The following is a 21826-nucleotide window of genomic DNA, read 5'->3' as shown; positions in this document are numbered from 1 at the left end:
TTAGCTGCAATAAAGAAGATGTTTTTAAATCATATATTTCTAGCTTGCAATATTAAATGTGTATATGTATGAACATATGGATTTATGTATTTTGTTTGTGAGTGTATGGTCAGGTGATAGACATATAAGTATATCCCCATCTTATATCATTAATGTATGTGGGCAATCAGCAGGGTTTAAAAATAATTGTCAAGAAATATTTCTCATAGAAATACTATTGATCTACCAGAGCCGGAAAGGAGATAGTCATCACCAGGTCATTTACTATTGAAACATACCTTGTTGTTTCCCTATAACTTTGGATGTATGCATGTACAAGAATGTGTTATACTCTTCTGTTTCCCTGATACTTCAAAGACAGTTAAGCCCAAAAGATGCAAAACTAGAACAGAGCAGTTCCTGTCACCAATCACAGCAATAAGGTGAACAGTTCTTAAATCCCATAGTAGAAATAACAAAGAGAGAGAGAGAGTAGCTGCTTTATGGATCCTCTGTTGATTCTGAAATGACCATTCAGTTATTTCAACAACTGAACATCTGACTCATTAAATTAAAAAGTAACTCAGTCACAGAAACATGTGCCCTTGTAACTTTGTAATACATGTAATTCCTAAACTAAATCAACATAACACAACACTTGACAAGGCCAAATACATGATGCTGTTGTTCCTCATCCCAGGGTCTCACCAGTCCACACCTTCCACACACTCAGAGTTGGCACATTTAATGTTGGCACATTGAAAGGTAGCTCTGGTGAGATTGTTGAGATGCTTGAATGGAGACATGACAGCATGGAAAGTGGACGTAAAACGATGATGATGATGATGATGAGAGAGAGAGGGGGGGGGGTAGTTGTTGGGCCTATGATCATAGTCCATAAATTAAGTCATATGTTGAGGTGATAACCAAATCAGTGATCTCGAATCATGGTTGCTATTTTCTGATGGGTTTCAACAGTTTTGGCTTACCCAACTTTATTTACATCATATAGGTTGACACATATTTTGGGAGTAAAAAGTAAAACATTAAAAAAAGTGAGTAAAAAGTATCACCAAAGAGTATCAAATTCCTAAAGGAAGGTGACAAGGCTCCCAAAGCAAAAGCAATGGCAGGGGACCCATTTTCTATTTTGCATTCAGCCTCAGACTGGGAGATGCAAGTGGACCTGAAGGGCAGACTTGTCTTCCCGGAGGAGATAGTAGTAACATCACCCCAACCAGACATGCTTCTGCTCTCCAGGAGTATGGAAACAATAATCATTATCAAATTCATAAAACTCTCAGAGGACAGACTCGATATTTCTTACCAGGTATAAGAAACCAGATATCAGGTCTTAGCTGGCAAACTCTCTATCAAGGGATGGCATGCAGCCTCATTCCCCATGGAAATCAGCTGCTGTGATTTTTCAGCAAGATCAGCATGCTATTTCCTGTAGAAGATAGGTCTGAAATACAAACAACTGAAGAAAGCCATATAAGGGATAGGCATAGCAGCTGAATCCAGCTCAAGATAGCTATGGTTGATAAGACCACAAGTGGAATCTTTTCGCAGGTGAAGACTGGTTCAATCCTTGCTGTCCCACTCATGCAAAGCATACAAGCTAAGGGGTAAAATTCTTGTGACCCTGAGATATCTGATGATATGGAAGGGTTTCCAGCATTGCAATGGACTTAGAAGAGCTTGCAAAACCTTTAAGTAGCTCTTGCAGTTTCAGCAGTTTCTGCATTGGGCAAAGTGTCTCTGATATTTATTTCATCTCACTTTGCTTAAGATGTCATGTAGTGGCATGACTGTGAAGCAGATTTCTTAATTATTTAGGCAAGCCTACAACACAGGTAGGATTTGCTTTAACTACTACAAAATATTAATCCAAAAGAATGCAAACAAAATCAATATTTACCTGCTTTCTTTCTAATTCCAGTCGATCAGCTTCTTCTTTCTTGCGTTGCTCTTCAGCTTCGATGGCCTTACGAAGCCTTTCTTCCTCAGCCAACCTACCTTCGGCTGCAAGACGTATGGATTCTTCTTCCAAACGACGCTGCTCCTCCTCCTCTAAACGAATTCTCTCCTCTTCTTGACGCCTAGAACAAAATAATAATTGTGAAACCTTTATTCCATACAAATTATACTCATACATATTCCTATTGTTATTTCAAAATGCCAAAGAAAAATTTCTCTAAAATTAGCTGAATGGTTAAGTAGTTTCAGTTTCAGCCCTACTGCATGACACTTCTGGCACGGCCTTTTAAATGAAATCTGGTAGATGGAAACTGTTTAGATGATTGTCAGGGATATATACACATACATTTGTGTGTGCATATGTAAATAAATATACATACATGCTTTTAAGCCTATCTCCAAATTCTATAGAAAAATCAGGAGATAAACTTTAAACTGATTGTATCGCACTGCTAACACAGAAGTAGGACATAGTATTGACTTATAAACCATTGATATACCATGGTAGTATATTATGGTTGCAAAATGAAATAGAGTGTCCCTACCAGCAATTAATACACACATATACATACACATACATAATTATAAACACATGCAGAAATGTATGTGTGTATATATATGGATCAGCAATTAGAGTTGACTGCAGCATGAGAGGTAAAGTAATTAAGGACATGAAATGAAAGAAAGGTGGTGTTGTACCAGGGATAGCTGTGAATGTACTCAAAATATCTGGTGAGGCAGGAGACTTGCTTACCACCCAGAATGTCAACCAACTTAACCAAGAAGGTGTTATACTCAATGACTGACATAGCAGTATCATTGCAAACTGTTACAAAGGAAAAGAGGATGATGCCTGAAAGAGAGGAAATTATAGTGGAATCAAACTACTGGATCAGATTTTGAAGGTCATGGAGTTATAACACAACTGAACCATGCCAGAATAGACCTAGATGAGATGCAGTTTGGCTTTGTTCCAGCAATCTTCCTAATGAGGCAACTGCAGGAGAAATACTTGGTACTATATCAGGGATAAATTTCTACATAAGAGAAAGTTAAGAAATCAATAACAATAACAAAAGTTGATATTCACTATAGAGTATACATATATAGGCATATCTACAAATGATAGGGTGCAAGTTTACTACCTCTAGGTGTTTATGGTTTGTAATCTGTCTCTAGCATTGGATTGTCTTTGGGAAATATACATCTTTATTGTACATTTTGGTGACCATCATTGCCATTCTTGTTTATAGAGAAATACAATAATTGAATTAAAACTATACTTTAAGCTAGATGATCCAGTACAGCACAGCTATAAAATAGGTACATGAAGACAACAGTTTCCAACTAAAAGCAAAGAAATGTAGTGAAGATTGATTAAAAGTTTGAGGGTCACAGATCTTAAGCCATGTAACAATTTACCAGCTGAAATAATTTGTGTGCATGCCATCATTAGTGTCATGCTGTATGCTTGGTAAATACCTTTCAATGGTCAAATACTTCTCACTGTAAAAAGGTACCATAGAAATGAGACAGTAATGAGAAACTTCTTGAATATCATTTCTGGATCTTCCTCATTAAGTCTCTAATAATCTAAATGACTATGGGATACAACTGACTTAATTACACAATTATGGAGAAAGGCAAATTCATAACACACCTGAGTTCTTCTTGTCTTTGCCGCTCTAACTCTGCTTCTCTTTCAGCTTTTTCTCTTGCCTGGCGCCGTTTCTCAGCAAGTTTAATCTTATATTCCTCTTCAGTAATATCTTGAGTTGAGCGTGTCATTTGGTCTTCAGGAGCTGATGGAGTTGGAGTACCTTCACGATTAGGAGACTCACGTGGCCCTTTATCTTTGGTAGATTTGGGCTGAAGTGAAATGGGAAAGTTGATGAATGGGTAATGAAGGGAATGGTTGATATAACATATGAACACAGAGGAAAACTGCTGAGTTGATGAATGGATGCAAACCAAGGAAGATTTGGAAAAGACAGACTCAAGGATATTTAGCTTCACAGATCAAATTATACTATAATAGAAAATGGGAAAATGTACTCTGTCGTAAACTTAACTCATACCAGTATGAAAAATGACAATGATGATAATGAAAAGGGGAAGTAAAATAAAACATTTAAGAATAAAGTATCTTATTAAAATTAGGAACCACTTAACTTCAACTATATATTACAAATAATTCATGAAAGGTACTGGATCACTGACCTATCTATCAAACCTCATATGTGACTTGACAGAAGGAAAAAGCTATCAAATATTACAAAAATTAAAATAACATTAAAGAAAATGATGTAGATGAGAATGACGATGCAAATCATTACAAAACAAGAAAGCATTTAATAATACCCTACAGTAAAGGTGGGAAAGGTAACCAATTTCGGGTAAGGACAGTCTTTCTGTTCATCTATCAGTTCTGACTGTAGAACATGGAGTGGAGATCATAGCTGTGATCATTCGTTTATGAACATCATAAGTTTAATTATTCTGTCACACACCCTGACAACCTAAATTACAGTATCTATTCCTTTTCTCCTAACAGTATACCTACTCCGGGGAGTCTAACCAAGGATCTAAATATCTCACCTCATGTACATAAGGTATATTGAGTCATCTCTCTAACATTTTCTGATCTACTCTTCATTAGGCCAACATCAATGGTGGTAGCCCTAAAGTCCTGTGCTTGAAAGGAAAAGAGTTGCTAGGAACACACCTAGTGAACTTGCCAACATGTGCACCACTAACGAAAGAAGTCTCAGTCCCACTGATGCATTTGGTGGTTTTCATTGATGTTTGGTACCATTTTTACAGCTGAATGCCCTTCAGTTACCAATCAGTTCACAATATGCATTGAGTACATTTCAGCATGCGATCAGTACTAGAGACAGTATCTAAGAGAACTGAATTTTCACTTAAACTTTCTTTTTCAATGTTACTATATTTCCAAACAGGTTGCCTTTGTTGCTTCTTCTGAGTGCTACACTCATATGGGACTAGGGAAGATGCCTTTTGCATACTGCTGAGTTTGCTCGCAGTAAGCAACCTCTTAGGTAATTAACTTCACTATGGCTGAGAAGCAATGGGGTTTAGTTACCAATGAATGATATCCAAAGACAGCTGAGCATAAAAGTTGCCACTTTTATGTAGGCAGAAAAAAAGAAGAAAGTTTAAAACATCAGTTTGAAGTGACTAGATCGAGCTGTCTTCATGGCATAGGTAGAAGGGGATCTTCACTATAGAGATCTTATCATGAGACTAATAGCAGATGTACCTTTAGTTTATCAAGATCAGAGGGTTTAGCAGAATTGGTATTTCATCCAAATGTTGCAACAGCTATAAGGATCATAATTTCTAAATATATAATTCAAAATACTAGATAGTAGGTAAGTATCTTAAAATTTACTTCACAGAAGGAAGAGAGCCAAAGAAGAAAATAAGAAAACAGTGCTCAAATAAGAAGAGTCAGTGATGCTGTATGGTACAATCTGGTGCAATGCAATACTATTTGATAAAATGTGGTGTTGTGTATTCCAGCTCAGTCATGTATGTATCCATGACATAAGAAATAACTAGGGTTAGCAACAGGAAGAGCATCCAGTTGTAATATGGCTCATAAAACTCTTATAACCCAAGCGAGCTTGGAAAAGCAAATGTAAAACAATGATGTAGATGTGTTACATGGTATTAATGTGGCAAGATATATTATGCTGGTTGTATAAGATAATAATAGGATAATGTGAAATGTTGCTTTATGAGTGTTAGGGCGTCATCTGAAGGAGGGATTGGCTACTTTTCTAGCAAGTAGAGCAACCACATATAAATTCCTTCACTTACTAGTATTGTGTAATGCTGTATAAGGGTGTGTACTGTAGTGTCATAGGATCCTAGTTAGTACAGTGAGGTACTGTTTGGTATGATGGGGTGTGGTGTTGTGCAATACAGTGTGCCCTGGCATAGCACTATTTTCCATAATGCGATGCAATTTAGAGTGGTATTCATGAGATATGATGGATGTGATGCAATCACATCTGTGTTTATGTAGCATCATTTAGCCATATAAGAATAAACCTACAGTGAAAAATTTAACTTTTTGATTCCCTGTACTCTGATACATGTGACCAACAGTTCAGTTTAGATGAAAGTGGCATTAAAAAAAAACAAAGCAATTAATGTCAACTGTACCTTTCTTGGAGTAGGAGTTGTAGTTCCTGAATTAGGCGCTGAGGATTTCTTCTCAGTTGACTGAAAAATCAGTCAGAAAAATGAGTTAGTATATGGATTACATATATTTTTACATTGCAGGGCTGGTAAAATAAATACCAATAAAGCACAAGAATATTTCTTTCTAAAAATTTGTTCATGCCAATTAAGAAATTATTATAACATTGTCAGCAAAAATGATATAACACTATCTTCCTTTGGATCAGTACAATGCTTGTCAGGTGTCTTCCTTTATAGGATATACACATAGAAGCAGCAAGTGCTCAAACTGAATACACATATATACACACATCCTGTCTTCCGATATAAAAAGGCAGTCATTCTTCTGAAACTGAAAACAATTATTGGATTGTCTCTAAATGCAATTTCAACCCTTTAGCATTTCAACTGGCCATATCCAGCCAAGATATTCTACCTGTTCAAACTAGCCTGAGTGAACTTTTCACACCTGCCCTACAATGTCGAAATCTCAAAGATATGAGATAATGTATTAAATAAGCATATTTCACAGAGTAATCTGAATGCTAAAGGATGAATGTATGAACTACAAACTTTCTCTTTCCTGTTAGAAATAGAATATGTATTTGCTAATTTAAACTTCATACTGTTTCCTCACAACTTTTCACATTTGAATCAAATCCTGAATTAGCCACATGATAAGATAACAAATGTTGCCTATACAAGAGAAAACTAGGAATTTATATTTGTAGTCAAACAGTTATAATCCTATATCAGTGCCCTGCAGTATTATTTCATTTGAGCCCAGACATGATACAATATTAGAAGCATCACAGCTAAAGACACAAAAAGTTTTTAAAAGTTGCTGAAAATGTGCTGCAATATTGCTAGTAACTCTGGGACAAAAGATTTTGAAGGAAAAAAGAAAACAATCTATTCTGATTTTCTCGGGGGTTGCAGCACATTTGATAGAAATTTCTATGAAATATTCTCCATGTATTTTCCACGAAACATCTAAACAATTTGGCTGTAACTGGAAAAATTCCACAGCTGAAGCTAAAGATCCTGCCAACAAATTAATGAAAGTGTAGAACATCCAAACAACAGCAGCAGACACAAATGCAGAACCACTACCAGGAGAAAGAGAAGTTGTTCAATATTGGGCCTAAGTTGCCAGTCTTAAAACTAGAAGTTCTCAACCACCAGCCAAGACCCTTCTCAACCTGCCATGAACACAGATCAGAGATCACTCTCTGAAGATCTTTGCCAATATTACACAAATTTTAGGCACAAAAGTGCATGAAACCTTATAAATTTTCAGGAAATGACACAAATGATAATTCACTGATATTTCTTGTGTCAACATCTTGTCATGATGTAATTACTGGAACACTCATAGATTTAATATCTCCAAAAGTAAAACAAAAATTATTAAAAAAAAAAAGATGAAACATTTCCTTATCAAAAAATGATAATGATACTATTGTGCATAGTTCCCTGACAGAAAGTGTCTATCAATTCAAACATACAGTTTGACATTCCAAGTTTGGTAGATATTCAATATGTAGGCACATTGTATACATTCACTGTCACACTTTTATCTTATGGTTGATTGTAGACAGTTGGTACTGTGTTACAAAATAAGAGATTTCTTCAGTCATAGCAATCATTCTATTCAATGGTGTCAACTTATCTGCTGTACCTACCAATAACAACTTTAGATTAACCTGGCTATAAAAATCTAATTCATCACAATCTGACAAATGAAGGAACCTTCAGTACTGCACCATTCTTGCAGATTTGAGCAACAAAGTTATTTGAAAAACTGAGTCTTAACATATGTTAGAACACAGGATCATAAGATCTTCAAATGTCAGCTTGGTTCTATCACTACACATGGTGTTTAAGCCTAATATATATCAACATCATCATTGTCGTTTAACGTCCGTTTTCCATGCTGGCATGGGTTGGACGGTTCAACCGAGGTCTGCACCAGGCCCCAGTCTGATCTGGCAGAGTCTCTACAGCTGGATGCCCTTCTAACGCCAACCATTCCGTGAGTGTAGTGGGTGCTTTTTATGTGCCACCAGCACAGGGACCAGAGGAGGCTGGCAATGGCCACGATCGGTTAGTGTTTTTTACATGCCACTGGCATGGAAGCCAGTCAAGGCTGATATATATATATATATGAATGTATGTATGTGTAAGGCAATGCTGGTAACGATCACGCTCAAATGGTGCTATTTACGTGTCACTGGCACGGAAGCCAGACAGCTGCTCTGGCAATGATCACGCTCGGATGGTGCTATTAGCGCTCCAATGGCACAGGTGCCAGTCATCGAATTTGGTTCAATCACAATTTTGATTTCACTTGCCCCAACAGGCCTTCGCAAGTAGAGTTTAGTGTCCAATGAAGGAGAGGTTGGCATGGGTGCCAGGCATCGAATTTGGTTCGATTTCGATTTCACTTGCCTCAACAGGTCTTCGCAAGCAGAGTTTAGTGTCCAATGAAGGAAAGGTACGCATAAGTGGGCTGGCTACACCCCTGGCAGAGGCCTCGGATTATGGTCTCACTTGGCTTGCCGGGTCTTCTTACGCACTGCATATTTCCAAAGGTCTCGGTCACAAGTCATTGCCTTATGTTCGAAGGTCGTGCTTCACCACCTCGTGCCAGGTCTTCCTGGGTCTACCTCTTCCACGAGTTCCCTCAACTGCTAGGGTGTGGTACTTTTTCACACAGCTATCCTTATCCATTCTTGCCACATGTCCATACCAGCACAATCATCTCTCTTGCACACTACAACTGATGCTTCTTAGGACCACCTTTTCTCTCAAAGTACTTACACTCTGTCGAGTATGCTCACTGGCATTACACATCCATCGGAGCATACTGGCTTCATTCCTTGCGAGCCTATGCATGTCCTCAGTAGTCACGGCCCATATTTCACTGCCATGTAGCATGGTTGTTCGTACACATGCGTCATACAGTCTAACTTTTACTCTGAGTGAGAGTCCTTTTGTCGCCAGCAGAGGTAAGAGCTCTCTGAACTTTCTACCTACGCCTTTTCTACAGATCGAGCAGGGCCATCTACCTGAAGGGGTTTGTGTTTTGTCTACCTTCCTACTTATTAGGACTTTGGTTTTAGCTAGGTTGACTCTAAAGCCCTTTGATTCTAGTCCTTGCTTCCACACCTGAAACTTCTCCTCTAGTTCTGATAGTGACTCAGCAATTAGTGCAAGGTCATCAGCATAGAAGAGCTCGCTGGGGCATCCTGTCTTGAATTCCTCTGTTATTGCCTGGAGGACTATGATAAATAGGAGGGGGCTGAGGACTGAACCTTGGTGGACCCCTACCTCTAACCGGAATTCTTTACTGTACTTGTTGCCAACCCTCATCTTACTGACAGCGTCCCTGGGGATCCAGTCAAAGGCTTTTTCCATGTCAAGGAAAACCAGGTACAGAGGTTTATCTTTGGCTAGGTATTTTTCCTGCAGCTGTCTTACCAGAAATATAGCATCAGTGGTGCTATCAGAACCAATTTCACCACTACTATCATTCTCACAATCTACAACACTTTGAGCCTTCTGCACAATCAGCCAGCCTACAAGAAATAACAGCCAAAACTCTTTCATATCACACCTTACCATCTTTAAGAAGTACACATTAGATAATGCTGTCTTAAATACACTGGAATGACATTTACAGGGGTCAACTGAAAAATTCATAGGTTGACTAAGATACTCTCATGGAATGTGACCATCAGTGTTGTAGTGGTTGGATCCTATTGGTAAAGAAGTTTTCATGCTGTTGGTCAAAAACTTCAACAGCAGACACCACATCATCATCACAGCGATACTGGTTCCCAGCCAAGTGTTTATTCCTGTTGGGGAACAGATGATAGCCAGATGGGGGTAAATTAGGGTAACAGGGTGAGTGATCAACCAGTTCAAAGCCACAGTCATGCACAGCAGCCATTGAAAAGGCTTGTGTGCTGCAGCATTGTCCTCATGAAACAAGACCCCTTTTGTCAGTTTTCCTAGACAGTTGGTCTTGATAGCCTCAGCATGTTGGCATAATACTCTCCATTGATGCTGTGGCCCTTTTGAAGATTGTTAATAAACACAATGATTTTTGCATCCCCAAAAACTGAAGCAATCACCTTCCTTGCATATGAAATAACATTGGCCTTCTTTAGCGCTGGCGAGGAGTGGGGGTGTTTCCATTGCATGGATTGTCCTTTTGTTTCTGTCTCGAAGTGATGAAGCCAATACTTATTCTGGATTAGGAAACATTCAAGAAAACCAGCTGGATCTACCTGAAACAATGTCAGAATATGTGACCCCCACCAAGCAGAAACCTTCATCATGCCAACTTCATTGTGTAGAATATTCTCAACCCTCTCACAGGATATGCTAATAGCATAGGCTCTTTGATTTATAGTCATTGCCTGTCATCCAACACCATGTGGTAAACATAAGTAAAGTCTTCCTCAGTGGTGGCAGTTGCAAGAAATCCAGATGGTGGGTCATCTTCAAAACTCTCTTCCTCTCCTAAATTCAGCTAACCACTTTTGCTCTGTTAATAAAGATGGAGTCCACCTATGAACTTTTCATCCCACTCTTGTATCAAAGTTCTTGATGCCAGGTTTATCCTAGGTCTAAACATCAACAATACCTCCACTGCTACTATACTTATTACCTTCAGTCTCCATCATCATCACTATTGTCCCATCACCAAATTTATGCACCTGATAGGAAGTAGAAAAGCAGTGAATGAAAAGGAAAAATAACTAAATAACTTAAACCAGCTGCTTTTCGTAATTTTCCCTTCTCTAATTTTAAATTTGAAAATGACACACTTTTTTGTTGCTCTTAATAGATTACATTAATTAATCTCAGCACAAATGAATAGAGATAAATATAGAGAAACACCAGCCAACAGGATTAGTTTGACTATTTTATGCTAATCTTATAAGCTACTTTAGTATTAATGTTATATAAAAATTAATGTTATATAAGCCAAATGACAAGAAATTCAGAAAAAGATACCCTACAAAACAATCCACCCACTCAAGCCATCACAACATTCTATATTAAAAATAAAAACCTTGTTATTACATAAAAGTTCTTTATTTCTGATTCAAGAATGCAAAGTAGATATGCTTAAGACAGAAGTTGTTAGTGTGGTTTAGTTCCAGGTCAGCTCTGATCGAGCAGTGGGCTATGATCAAAGACTTTCCTGTTATGACCATCCTATCTTTATCCCATGTGCAGGGAACTGAAAACCTCATTATCCAATGTGTCCTTTCTAAGACATCTAAAGGAGGGTTGATTGTCATTTCTAGGTGATCAAGTAACCTTGTAACAACACACCTTTGTTGGCTTGTTGAGACTATAGTGCAGGGTTTCTCATCTAGAAAATAATGCCCATGCATGGGTGGTAAACAAATGTGGAGAAAATGGTGTTTTGAAATTTTGGTACATGGTATAGGATTTTCTAAAGCTGCATAACATTTTATTAGTATGAATATTTTAAAAAGTGTTTTCAGATTTTGGCACTTTTCTAGGACTTCAAAAACAGTTGGCAACAAGCTGGGAGTATCAGCAGTAGAGCATCAGTTGCTGCTATCTAGCTTTTGGTTAGTGCACATCTGTGCTTGAATTTGCCATGCCTTCTCTTGAATTTTTTACAGAAAAAAATAGTTTGGGATTACAAAGATTTTGGGTGGCAAACAACCATCAGAAATGGCAGTTCACACACATGTACAAGCATGAATACACATACACATGTAATACAACTTTTAATTTCCTCACTGAATCTTATATAAGATCATCAATCATTGCCAATTATTTCAGAAAAAAATACTTTTAACCTTTAGCACACTGCAGGTGGATCATGTCACCATATTAGTTTTCTCCTCTGTAGTAACAGGGAAGTGGTAGTAGAAACAATTCTAGAGACAATGCAAGTGTGCTAAAGGTTAAACTGAAGACAGAAAATAGCTTTATCTATTTAACCATGGGGACCAGAATCAGCATAATTTTGGTGTGCTTAAGTCTGGTGAATGAGGCAGTGGACATCACAACGAAAAATATTTAGAACAATGAGGGAGAAGGAAAATTAAAAAAGATACATGAAAATAAGAAGACAGGTATTGCCTTTCAATCTAACAAATAAAACCCATCAGAGAGAAAGTTAGTGCAAATGGTGAAATAGAGGAAGAGAGAGAGAGAGACTTTCATCAGAAAGAAAGACAGAGAGGAAAGGAGAGAAAGAACAAGGTGAATAAAGAGATGGGAATATAACTTATGAACTGCTGTACTAATAACATTCAGCATGAGAAAATGCAGGTGAAGAAGAGGTAAGATGGGGTTCACTCAAAGTTTTCTACTGGATTGAGTGAATCCCATCTTGCTGCTTCTTCACTAAGATGGAATTCACTCATTAGAAGGAGGGTTCAAGAAAGGAAGTTGGAAGAATGAGAAAATGTGAGAGGGGGAGAGAAAGCAAAATGAGAAGAGAATTAGGTACAGTGAAAGACAAATACAGTGGAAGGAAAAAAAAAAAGAGATAAAGAGGAAAAGATACTGTGGACACAGTAAGAGAGGAAAAACGTGTACAAGCAGGGGATAAACACAAAAGTTTACACTAGCAATAAATACAGTAAATACAGTCAAAACAAAGATGGCCTGGAAAAATGAAAAGGACAGAAAAGGACAATCAGGCATGGAATGCCTCCCTTCAGCAATGGAGACCAAAATCAGTGTAGTTTCAGTACACTTAAATCTGGGGACTCAATCGTATGGAACTATTTGGATGCTAGTTTATAGATAAATTAATACACTAATTAATTATTGAAAGCTCAATTAGCATAGACAATTATAAAATTTCTTAAGTGATATTTTCAGTTATTTTCATTGCTCTAATGAAATACTCTAATGCCTTTAGTGAAGAAAATTTGCCACCATTGGTTGTTCATCTTATATGTTTATTGCTTCTCTTCAGAACAGTTGGTTACATATATAACCCTTTTGTTACCATATTTCTGTTGAACTAAACGGCATTTGTTTCAATTAATTTTGAAAATACTAAAGAATTGGGTAAAATATCTTGGTCGTTACTAAGCTGCTAATTGGAACATAAATTAACACGGAATTTTAAAGGGAGATCTTAATTTAGATCACTTTACATAGAAAGTTTATATCACAGAAGTAGGGATGGTCTTGGGAGGGTTGGTATCAAAAGGATTAACATTCTAAGCATGCTGACAAGGGCAAATCTTTGTCGTATTTCATGTGATGTAGGGCCTCATAAGGTAACAACCATTTGGCAAGAAACATTACTTCAACTTGCTAATATAGAAGTTCTTCCAACTAACAGCATCTGCAAAAGGACACTATTAATGGGGTAATTCCTCTTAGAACTGAAATTTCAAGTATTCAGTTGCAAAAAATTTAATGGCAGGCTCAATGATGTTAGTGCAGTTAGTTGACAAGAGGGTGAAAAAATAAACTTGTTAGATCTTTTGTCTGACTGAATTTTCTGTCAACTGAGCCTTGATAATGATGATTACTATGTGAAGTTTTATACCCTACTAAAGTACAATGGTTGTCAAAAGACAACTGATTCTTGTTTCCTCAAACTGAGTGATACAATTATAATATTGTTCAAAACTTTACACTAACTTCTCTGATAGCTGCAAAATGTGACAGCTTTTTCCTTAGTGACATGTTCACCAAACTTAATGATCTTGATACATTATTGTAAAGAGAGAAAAAAATGCATGCTTCAATGGATGTATAATGTCAAATTGCATGTACAACAAAGGACAAAAGTCTGTAGAGAAAAATTGGGCATAACAGGCTGGGGTGCAGGAAAGAATATTACACTAGTACAATCATGTGATGCTGATGGATGAGAACAGTTGTATAAAGAGCTGACTGCTAAATGTGGAAGAAACATGTGGAAGAGGTAGACCTAGAAAAATGTGGGATGAAGAGTTAAAGACTGACCTCAAAATGTTGAACCTCTTAGAGTAGATGACAGGGTACAGAGATGAACGGCGTTATACTGTACTTGAGAAGACATGTTCAATCTCAGCAGAATTGAAGCTCTGTCACACCTTCCCCACAACTCATCATCTATTTTCTTCACTTATCACTGTGATGATATCCACTGCGTCCAACTCATTCCCAATCTCTAATCATGTCACACTATTTTCACTCACTGCACTTCCTATTCTGTCTTATTCATGTTGTACCTGGATCTTATATCTCTCTCTCTCTCTCTCTCTCTCTCTCTTACTTTCCAAGTAAGCAAGCCATGTATTCACCTCTTCAGCAAGACACATGCTCCTCTCCCTCCATTATAGTTTCTTTCTCTAGTCAACAGCCAAATCAGTTGAGGGGGTCTTACCTTGTGAGCACTTGGCAACATCACTGGTATTGGTGCCACATACAAAAGCACCTAGCACACTCTGTTAAGTGGTTGGCTTTAGGAAGGGCACCCAACCATAGAAATCATGCCAAAGCAGATACAGAATCTGGCGGGGCCCTTTGGCTTGTCTGTTCTTGTCAAACCATCCAACCCATACCAGCATTGAAAAAAGGATGTTTCATTTCTAAAGTGGCATAATGACATAATATAAGATGAATTTTTCCAGACCTCAACTCCACTAGCTTCAATGACTTGATAGTTTGAAAGATGATTTAGTTTTTAAGGATAAAATTACTTAATGTGATTATTGCAAATATTTGCAATCACTGCATAGTAACATGGCACAGTTGATACATAGATATTATTGCACAGACTGTTTTACTTTGGTATAGCAACCTGCATAAAGACAAAGTGGCCAATTCAAAGATGATGTGCAAGAAGAAATGTTAGTGTTAGAAAATAACAATGATGCCACAATGTGATGTCAGCTTTATGGCAAGCAAAGCTTGTGGTGTCATCAACAAGTCTATTGAATTTTTATGCAGGTTATGGAAGCACTTAAAATTGCTTTTGCTTGTGTTAAGAACATCCCATTTGGTAGAAGCTGGTTTCAGCCACACCAGTATCTTGCGATCTAAAAGTAGAAACAGCTTGAATATAACCTGGTAAGGTGACTGATTTGAAACCCAATATTTCTGTATTAGTTTTGTTACACAAGAATCTTGTAACATGACAGCTTCTCATATTTATTGTATTATTTTGTTATAGGAATGTTAATTATTTGAAGGTATTTTTTTATTTCTATATCTTGTCACTCTGTTAGTCAGAAGATGAAAGACAACAAATTATATGATACATTTATATTTAATGGTTTTTAAAGGCCAATTTATGAGGTAGAAAGTGTTTTTTCTGATCAATTTGTTAGAAAATGAAAGATAACATAAAATAGCCAATTGGTTTGGTTTTTTTTTTTGCCAAATTCTGATTCATAAAATAAAAGATAACAACAAAAAATATAAGATACATTATGTATATGTGATAATAATGTATTATAGAGAAAATTAATTTGATCAGAGAGTGAGTACTTGTTCATTTATCATCAAAGAAACTCTTATACCTGTACAGTGAACAAATTATCTGAAGTGCCTCTCATTGATCTGCATTTAGTGAAACAGAAAAAGAAAAAAATGGAACTAGATACAACAAAAGTACTACCATAAAAGTGAATTAAAACAACAAACTAAACACCAAGTATGAAACTAATGTGCAGAATTTGATATTCAATTAACATACCGAAACAAAAAAAATACCTTCATTGTTTTATAAGAAATAACAATTTTTTGGCACACTTTTGGATATTTTCTATGCAGATGGGTGATGGAAATAGTTTCTGTGAGAGTGAGTGATGATGCCAAAAGTGCTTGAGAACCTCTGGTTTAAATGGTCACTAATAAGGATGAGCTAATAAACCACACATAAATGTATTCCTGATTACTTTACACACCACCATATAAATCCCACCATGCCCCCCACCCCTTTATACAGAGCATTCTTCATTCAGTACTTGACTCACTATAACTCATGAGTTGTTTATCAATACTGCTTTGCTGAGATTTTCCTCAAAATATTTAGAACTAGATATATTTTTCCTTATAATATAACTAATAAATCACAAGTAAATATATCATTTTGTAGCTCTTAAATTAAATCCATATTAATAAATTCTTAATTCTAAATATTTAATGTGAGTAACACACTGAAGTTGCCCAAACATGAACACTATTTTAATTACTGTGTTTCCTTTCATTGAGGACACTATTCTTTTTCTAAAATAAGTCTCAAAAATTGACCAATTGTCTGAGAGGACAAACATTTGTGCAAGTGTAAAACCTTTCTTTTTTTTTCTTCTAAATAAAAAGTTTCAATTCAGTATTGAGGTGTCCCTTCAAGATCGGGATGTCTTCAACACTGAACAGTATGGTATATGAAATAGATTTTTATGTGTTTAGAAGCTTATCAAGGAGAGCAAATTACTTATCTATAATATACTAACACACTGCAGTGCTCTGCTCTACTTGTGTGTGGTGCAATAATAATGTTTAACTAATTTTCTGACTTGTAAATACGAGAATGAAAAAATTTTTCTTACTTTTAGAAAATTATAGGATTCAGAAATTATTATTTTATTTTCATTATTGACTACTTAATCATTAAAGCATGCTATTACAAAAACAATATTTTATGTATAACTATTTACAACGTATCATATATGCTGTATTAAGGTACTTTTATGTTCAGTAAGTCACATGCTAGAGTTTTTAGGTAGTATTTTCATGAAAAAAGGTGCAATTTATTTGTCAGTAAAAATGGTAGATTTATTCTTAGATTTAGAAACCTTGCTCAAAGATTCTAATACCAATGTTTAAATGGCTATTATTTAGTAGACTGAATGTATTGATGACAAATGAATACAGAATTGGTTACCTCTAAAGGTCTACAGGAGGAAGTGAAATACAAGGATAGGATGAAAAGTTCACAGAGGTTGACTATGAAGGAATGATGCTAGAGTTGTGAAATATTGCATGTATTAATTTCAACTCTTCTTAGTAATTTTTCTGATATGGCCCCATCTATCATTTGTTCCCCAACATGAAGAAACACTCATCATCATTGATACTGGGAACCAGTATTGCAGTGATGATAACGTGATATCTGTTGATGACTTTTTTGACTAACAAGATGAAAGTTTCTTCACCAATGGGGTCCAAGCACTTCAACATTGATGGAAGAAGTGTGTGGACCACGAATGGTGGGTGTGGGGGAGGATATGTTGAAAAATAAGCCTCATTAGGTCACATTCCATGAGAGTGTCTTAGTCAACCTATGAACGTTTCAGCTGATCCTCATACACAGCTATAACAAAAAACAGTTTAAGCTTACAAGCTTACCACATGGGTATGAAGTTATTTTGAAAATACCTCATGGAGTGATGTTTGTGCACACGCAGTTATGGGTTGTACTTAGGCAAGGCATAGCACCCATTCAGCCACCTACCAGAGATACGGTGAAGTCGTGGGACTGGAGCCTGGTGGATTGTGAAGCAGTAGCAGAAGAGCTCAACTGAACCAATGGTTCTTCTTATATTGATGCTGAGTGGAGGATCACCAAACTCTATCAAGAGAGTAACTGTAACACATCCATAGAGGTAGAGTCCATGGTTGTGTAATCAGCTAACAAAAGACTTGAGCTCCCAATTCACATTCATAATAATGGAATTGGACAGAGTCACGCAAGTCCACAAAAGCAGCAAAAAAACAGAAGAGAAGTAAAATTACTGGAACTGAGCCAATGACATGCTGGGCAACTAGTAAGTAAAGTATACTCAGAACAGATGGATTATTTTTTAAAAAACTGATTATCTCTTTCTATTTCAAAGATGACTCAAGCAGATATAAAGCAGCTACTCAACTTTAAACAACAATAACTACTACTGTAGCTACCCCTGTAGTTATAATAAATCAGAATGTTTTGAAAATAATGTAGAAAGCAAAATGTTGTGTACTTACTTTGGGAGGTGTGTCTGTAGGTTTCTTGGGTGTAGACAATCGATCGAAAATGGCCTTCCTACTACTTTTAGACTGAGTAGATGCGGTTGAGCTAACAGACTTGTCAGATTTTGCAGAGTCAATTGTAGAAGATCGATTCCGAAGTTTATCTAAATATAGTAAAAGAAAAATAATAATAGTAAAGACAGAGATTTATATTTTGATTCATTCCAAATCAAATAGAACATGCAAACAGCATTACTTAAACTAATCCTGAAACCCCCAAATCAACCATAAAAGACGCATGCACACACACACACACACACACACAATACATATATACTTTTTTATTATTTTCCCAGTCAACCAACAGAAGTTATACTGGAACACTGTGATATGCCGTTTCTTGAATGTTCATTAATTGGTTTAAACAATCACAGCTGAAGCCATGCTGGAGCAGCATTTGAATTTTATTCTTATTTTCTTAGTAAAAGTTTGTTTCAATAGTGTAAGTTAAAAACATGCTGAATCACGACCTTCATTGCTGTTTGTACTGCTGTGCATATTGGATTCAATTTTATCACTCCTCAAAGAGACTAGGCTAAAGGGGGAAATGTTACCTCCAAATGAATTTGAGGTTAAAACAGAGAAATGAATTAGATATGTTAAGCCTTTACATTTATAATAAAAGACAACAGATTTAATGAAAGAGGCAAGAACAAATTTCAATTGAATAGCAAATTTTTCTAATCTGATTAGCTTTATCACTATTGAGAAAAGTAGTATGTAGATTATCATCCCCATTACTGTTTTAATGTTGACAACACAACTGTCACCAAATCTTCTATTGGGCATTCTACATTGTGTTGGCTGTGGTGTTGTTTTCAAACAAGTCTCCCTCAAAATACCATCTAAAAAAAGATGGGGGACAGTCTAACTATATTATGCATAGAACCATTGATTTTCTTAATAGCATTTCAAGACATTCAATAATCCACAGCTCAGAGTACTACTAACATCCTCTGTCTGCTGACTGATGCCCAAAGGTTTGGGTCAAGAGCACCTGCATTTTCAATGGGATTAAGATATTAGCTTCAAGCGAAGTGCCCTTTCCCAGAGTTTTAATGAATCATCACTGTTGTAATCATCATCTCCATCCTCACTGTTAATGTAATGTCTGTTTCCTATGCTGTCATTGCATGCTTGTCATACAACAACCCCCCAGATGTTTTGATGCTGCCCTATCCCCTCTGTTGAGCTAACTACATTTTCATAAGTCACAAGAAGTAAAATAACTAAAAATACAAAGTAGAATGGAATGATAGCTAATTACTTTCATTATGTTGATAATCAATCTCTGTAACAACTTATTTTTATAGTTATTGATGCTGTTTATGAGCCTAGACATTTAATATTTGACAGGAACAACCAAGTCTAGTTTCATATATATATATATTTTTATTTTGGTATGGGATTGTTGCATAGCAGCCAGTACATGCTGCAACCATTGTTATAATCTCTGCTAATGGTAGCAAAAATAGGCATCATCATCATCACTATCATCATTTTTCAAGTCTGCTTTCCATGCTGAAATGTATTGGGCAGGTCACAAACCAGAGTAACTTCTTATTAGAAGCCACTGCTCTCATAGAACTGGTGTTTGTACATAGCATTTTGGTTTGGCTTCTAAGGTTAGATGTCCTGGTTTACACCAACCATTTTACACTGTACTGGCTGTATTTTCTTGTGGCACCAGCATCAGAGAGGTTGTCAAGTCCTTGTCGAGACAAGACTAAAGGTACTTCTCAACCCTACATCTTCTCTATCCATTTGCCATCCATTTTATAATGTGTACTGGTTAAGGTGAAACCAAAGTGACCCCTCAACCCTACTTTTTCTCTGTTCCGTCATCATTCACAATGACATCAGCATAGAAGGCAAGATGCCTTGTACACTGTAAATGTAGAGAGTAACTCAGGTAATGTGGCTAAGGAGTGGAAAGATGAGAGAGAGAGAGAGATATGATGACAGAAAGACAAGAATGACTGGATGGAGGGAGCAACAGTATAGTGATAAAGACAGGGTTGTTGAGGTGAAGACAAGAAGAAAGTGATAGGATAAAGACAAGAGAAAGTGTTGGACAAAAAGTAGCCCAAAGGAGAGAGAGAGAGAGAGAGAGAGAGAGAGAGAGAGAGTGATGGTTGATAGTAGAGAAAGGGTGAAGCTAAAATGTAATGGATACAGATGGACTGATGCAGATGGCCTAGTGAAGGGTGATGAGGATGGTAGTAGTAGGAAGAAGATGGAAGGAAATGAGTGACAAAGATGAGTGGGGGAGGAAGTTAAGCAACAAGTAGATAAGAGGGAGGTCAAGGATGTGAAGGGTAGCAGTAAATGTAACCTTGGTAGGATACAAATATATACACACACACATATGCATGTATACACACACATACATGAAAACATATCACTAACCTCATTTCAATATATGTTTGTTTTGCTTTGTGTGGCTGCATCTTCTGCAGTACCGTGTATTGCCAATCAATAGCATCCTTTGACATCTCTGCGAGATGCAGCAGCTTCAAGTCAACTTTCACCACTTTGTTCCATACTTTCCTTAGACTCCCTTTTTCACAGATCCCATTAACTTGGAATGCACAGCACTTACTAATACAGCCATCATCTACAGGTAAGTTAAATATCATCCACCATATTCATCACATGCCTACACCAAGGCAGCCTCCTCTTTTGCACACTAAATACAATTCCCCTTATCTTGTATTTCCTCTCAGCTTATTTATACTCTAGCATTTATGCACATTTCACATGCCCATTAGAGTATGTTTGTTTCATTTCTTTATAGCTTTTGCAAGTCTTCTAAACCGAAGGCCTACATCTCCCAACCATGCAGTATTGCAGTTTCAACACAGGCATCATACAATATGCCCCTTGCTCTGAAGAAGAAGACCGTTTAACAAAGATGGTTGGTATCCAGCAGTATTTGATGCTAAAGACACAACATACTGCAATTATTTAATGTTTGTATGCATGTTTGAGTCTGCTTGGTTAAGATAGAAAGGTTGTTGGGTTAGTGTTCAGAAATAATATAGTTGCTGTATTTAGAAGTTTGTCAGCAATGGAACATTTGGTTGAAGATCCGATCTATGTATCATGGAAGAAGTTTTAACCATGAACTACACATGCTTAATATGTTTGTATATCTGTGTAAGTAGCCTACAGCTGTGGTTATTTCATACAATATTTAACTTACCTGTAGATGAACCTGGTCAACTTAACAAAATCCAAAAGACATACATAATCTATATTCTTTCTCTGTTGTGTTTAACATGTTTATAGGATATCTCATCATTAATTCAGCAAGTTTTCAACACTGAAATGACTAAGACAGAGATGAAAAGCAACCATGCTCCTTCTATCTCTTTTCTCAATCAATTCTTTCAAAATTGCTACCTATGTGCAAATCCCCATTGATTTCATCATCATCATCATCATCGTTTAACGTCCGCTTTCCATGCTTGCATGGGTTGGACGATTTGACTGAGGACTGGTGAAACCGGATGGCAACACCAGGCTCCAGTCTGATTTGGCAGAGTTTCTACAGCTGGATGCCCTTCCTAACGCCAACCACTCAGAGAGTGTAGTGGGTGCTTTTACGTGTCACCCGCACGAAAAC

General features: G+C 36.7%; 1 protein-coding gene across 20 annotated transcripts in view; it reads right to left on the bottom strand.

The window, feature by feature from the left end:
- LOC106874170 (ensconsin) overlaps positions 1 to 21826 on the bottom strand; it is a 310838-nt gene that overhangs the window by 67812 nt on the left and 221200 nt on the right. For all 20 annotated transcript variants that reach the window (XM_052975461.1, XM_014921803.2, XM_052975460.1 and 17 more), the window contains 4 exons: positions 18154 to 18302; positions 6154 to 6213; positions 3620 to 3828; positions 1901 to 2081 (listed from right to left, as the gene is read on the bottom strand). In XM_052975461.1, the coding sequence (XP_052831421.1) occupies positions 1901 to 2081; positions 3620 to 3828; positions 6154 to 6213; positions 18154 to 18302 (599 nt within the window). The remainder of the gene's footprint in view (positions 1 to 1900; positions 2082 to 3619; positions 3829 to 6153; positions 6214 to 18153; positions 18303 to 21826) is intronic.

Source organism: Octopus bimaculoides, chromosome 21 (genome assembly GCF_001194135.2).
Source record: "Octopus bimaculoides isolate UCB-OBI-ISO-001 chromosome 21, ASM119413v2, whole genome shotgun sequence".
NCBI lineage: Eukaryota > Metazoa > Mollusca > Cephalopoda > Octopoda > Octopodidae > Octopus > Octopus bimaculoides.
The sequence above is the reverse complement of the archived record's forward strand: the minus strand, read 5'-3'. Positions and strand labels throughout refer to the sequence as shown.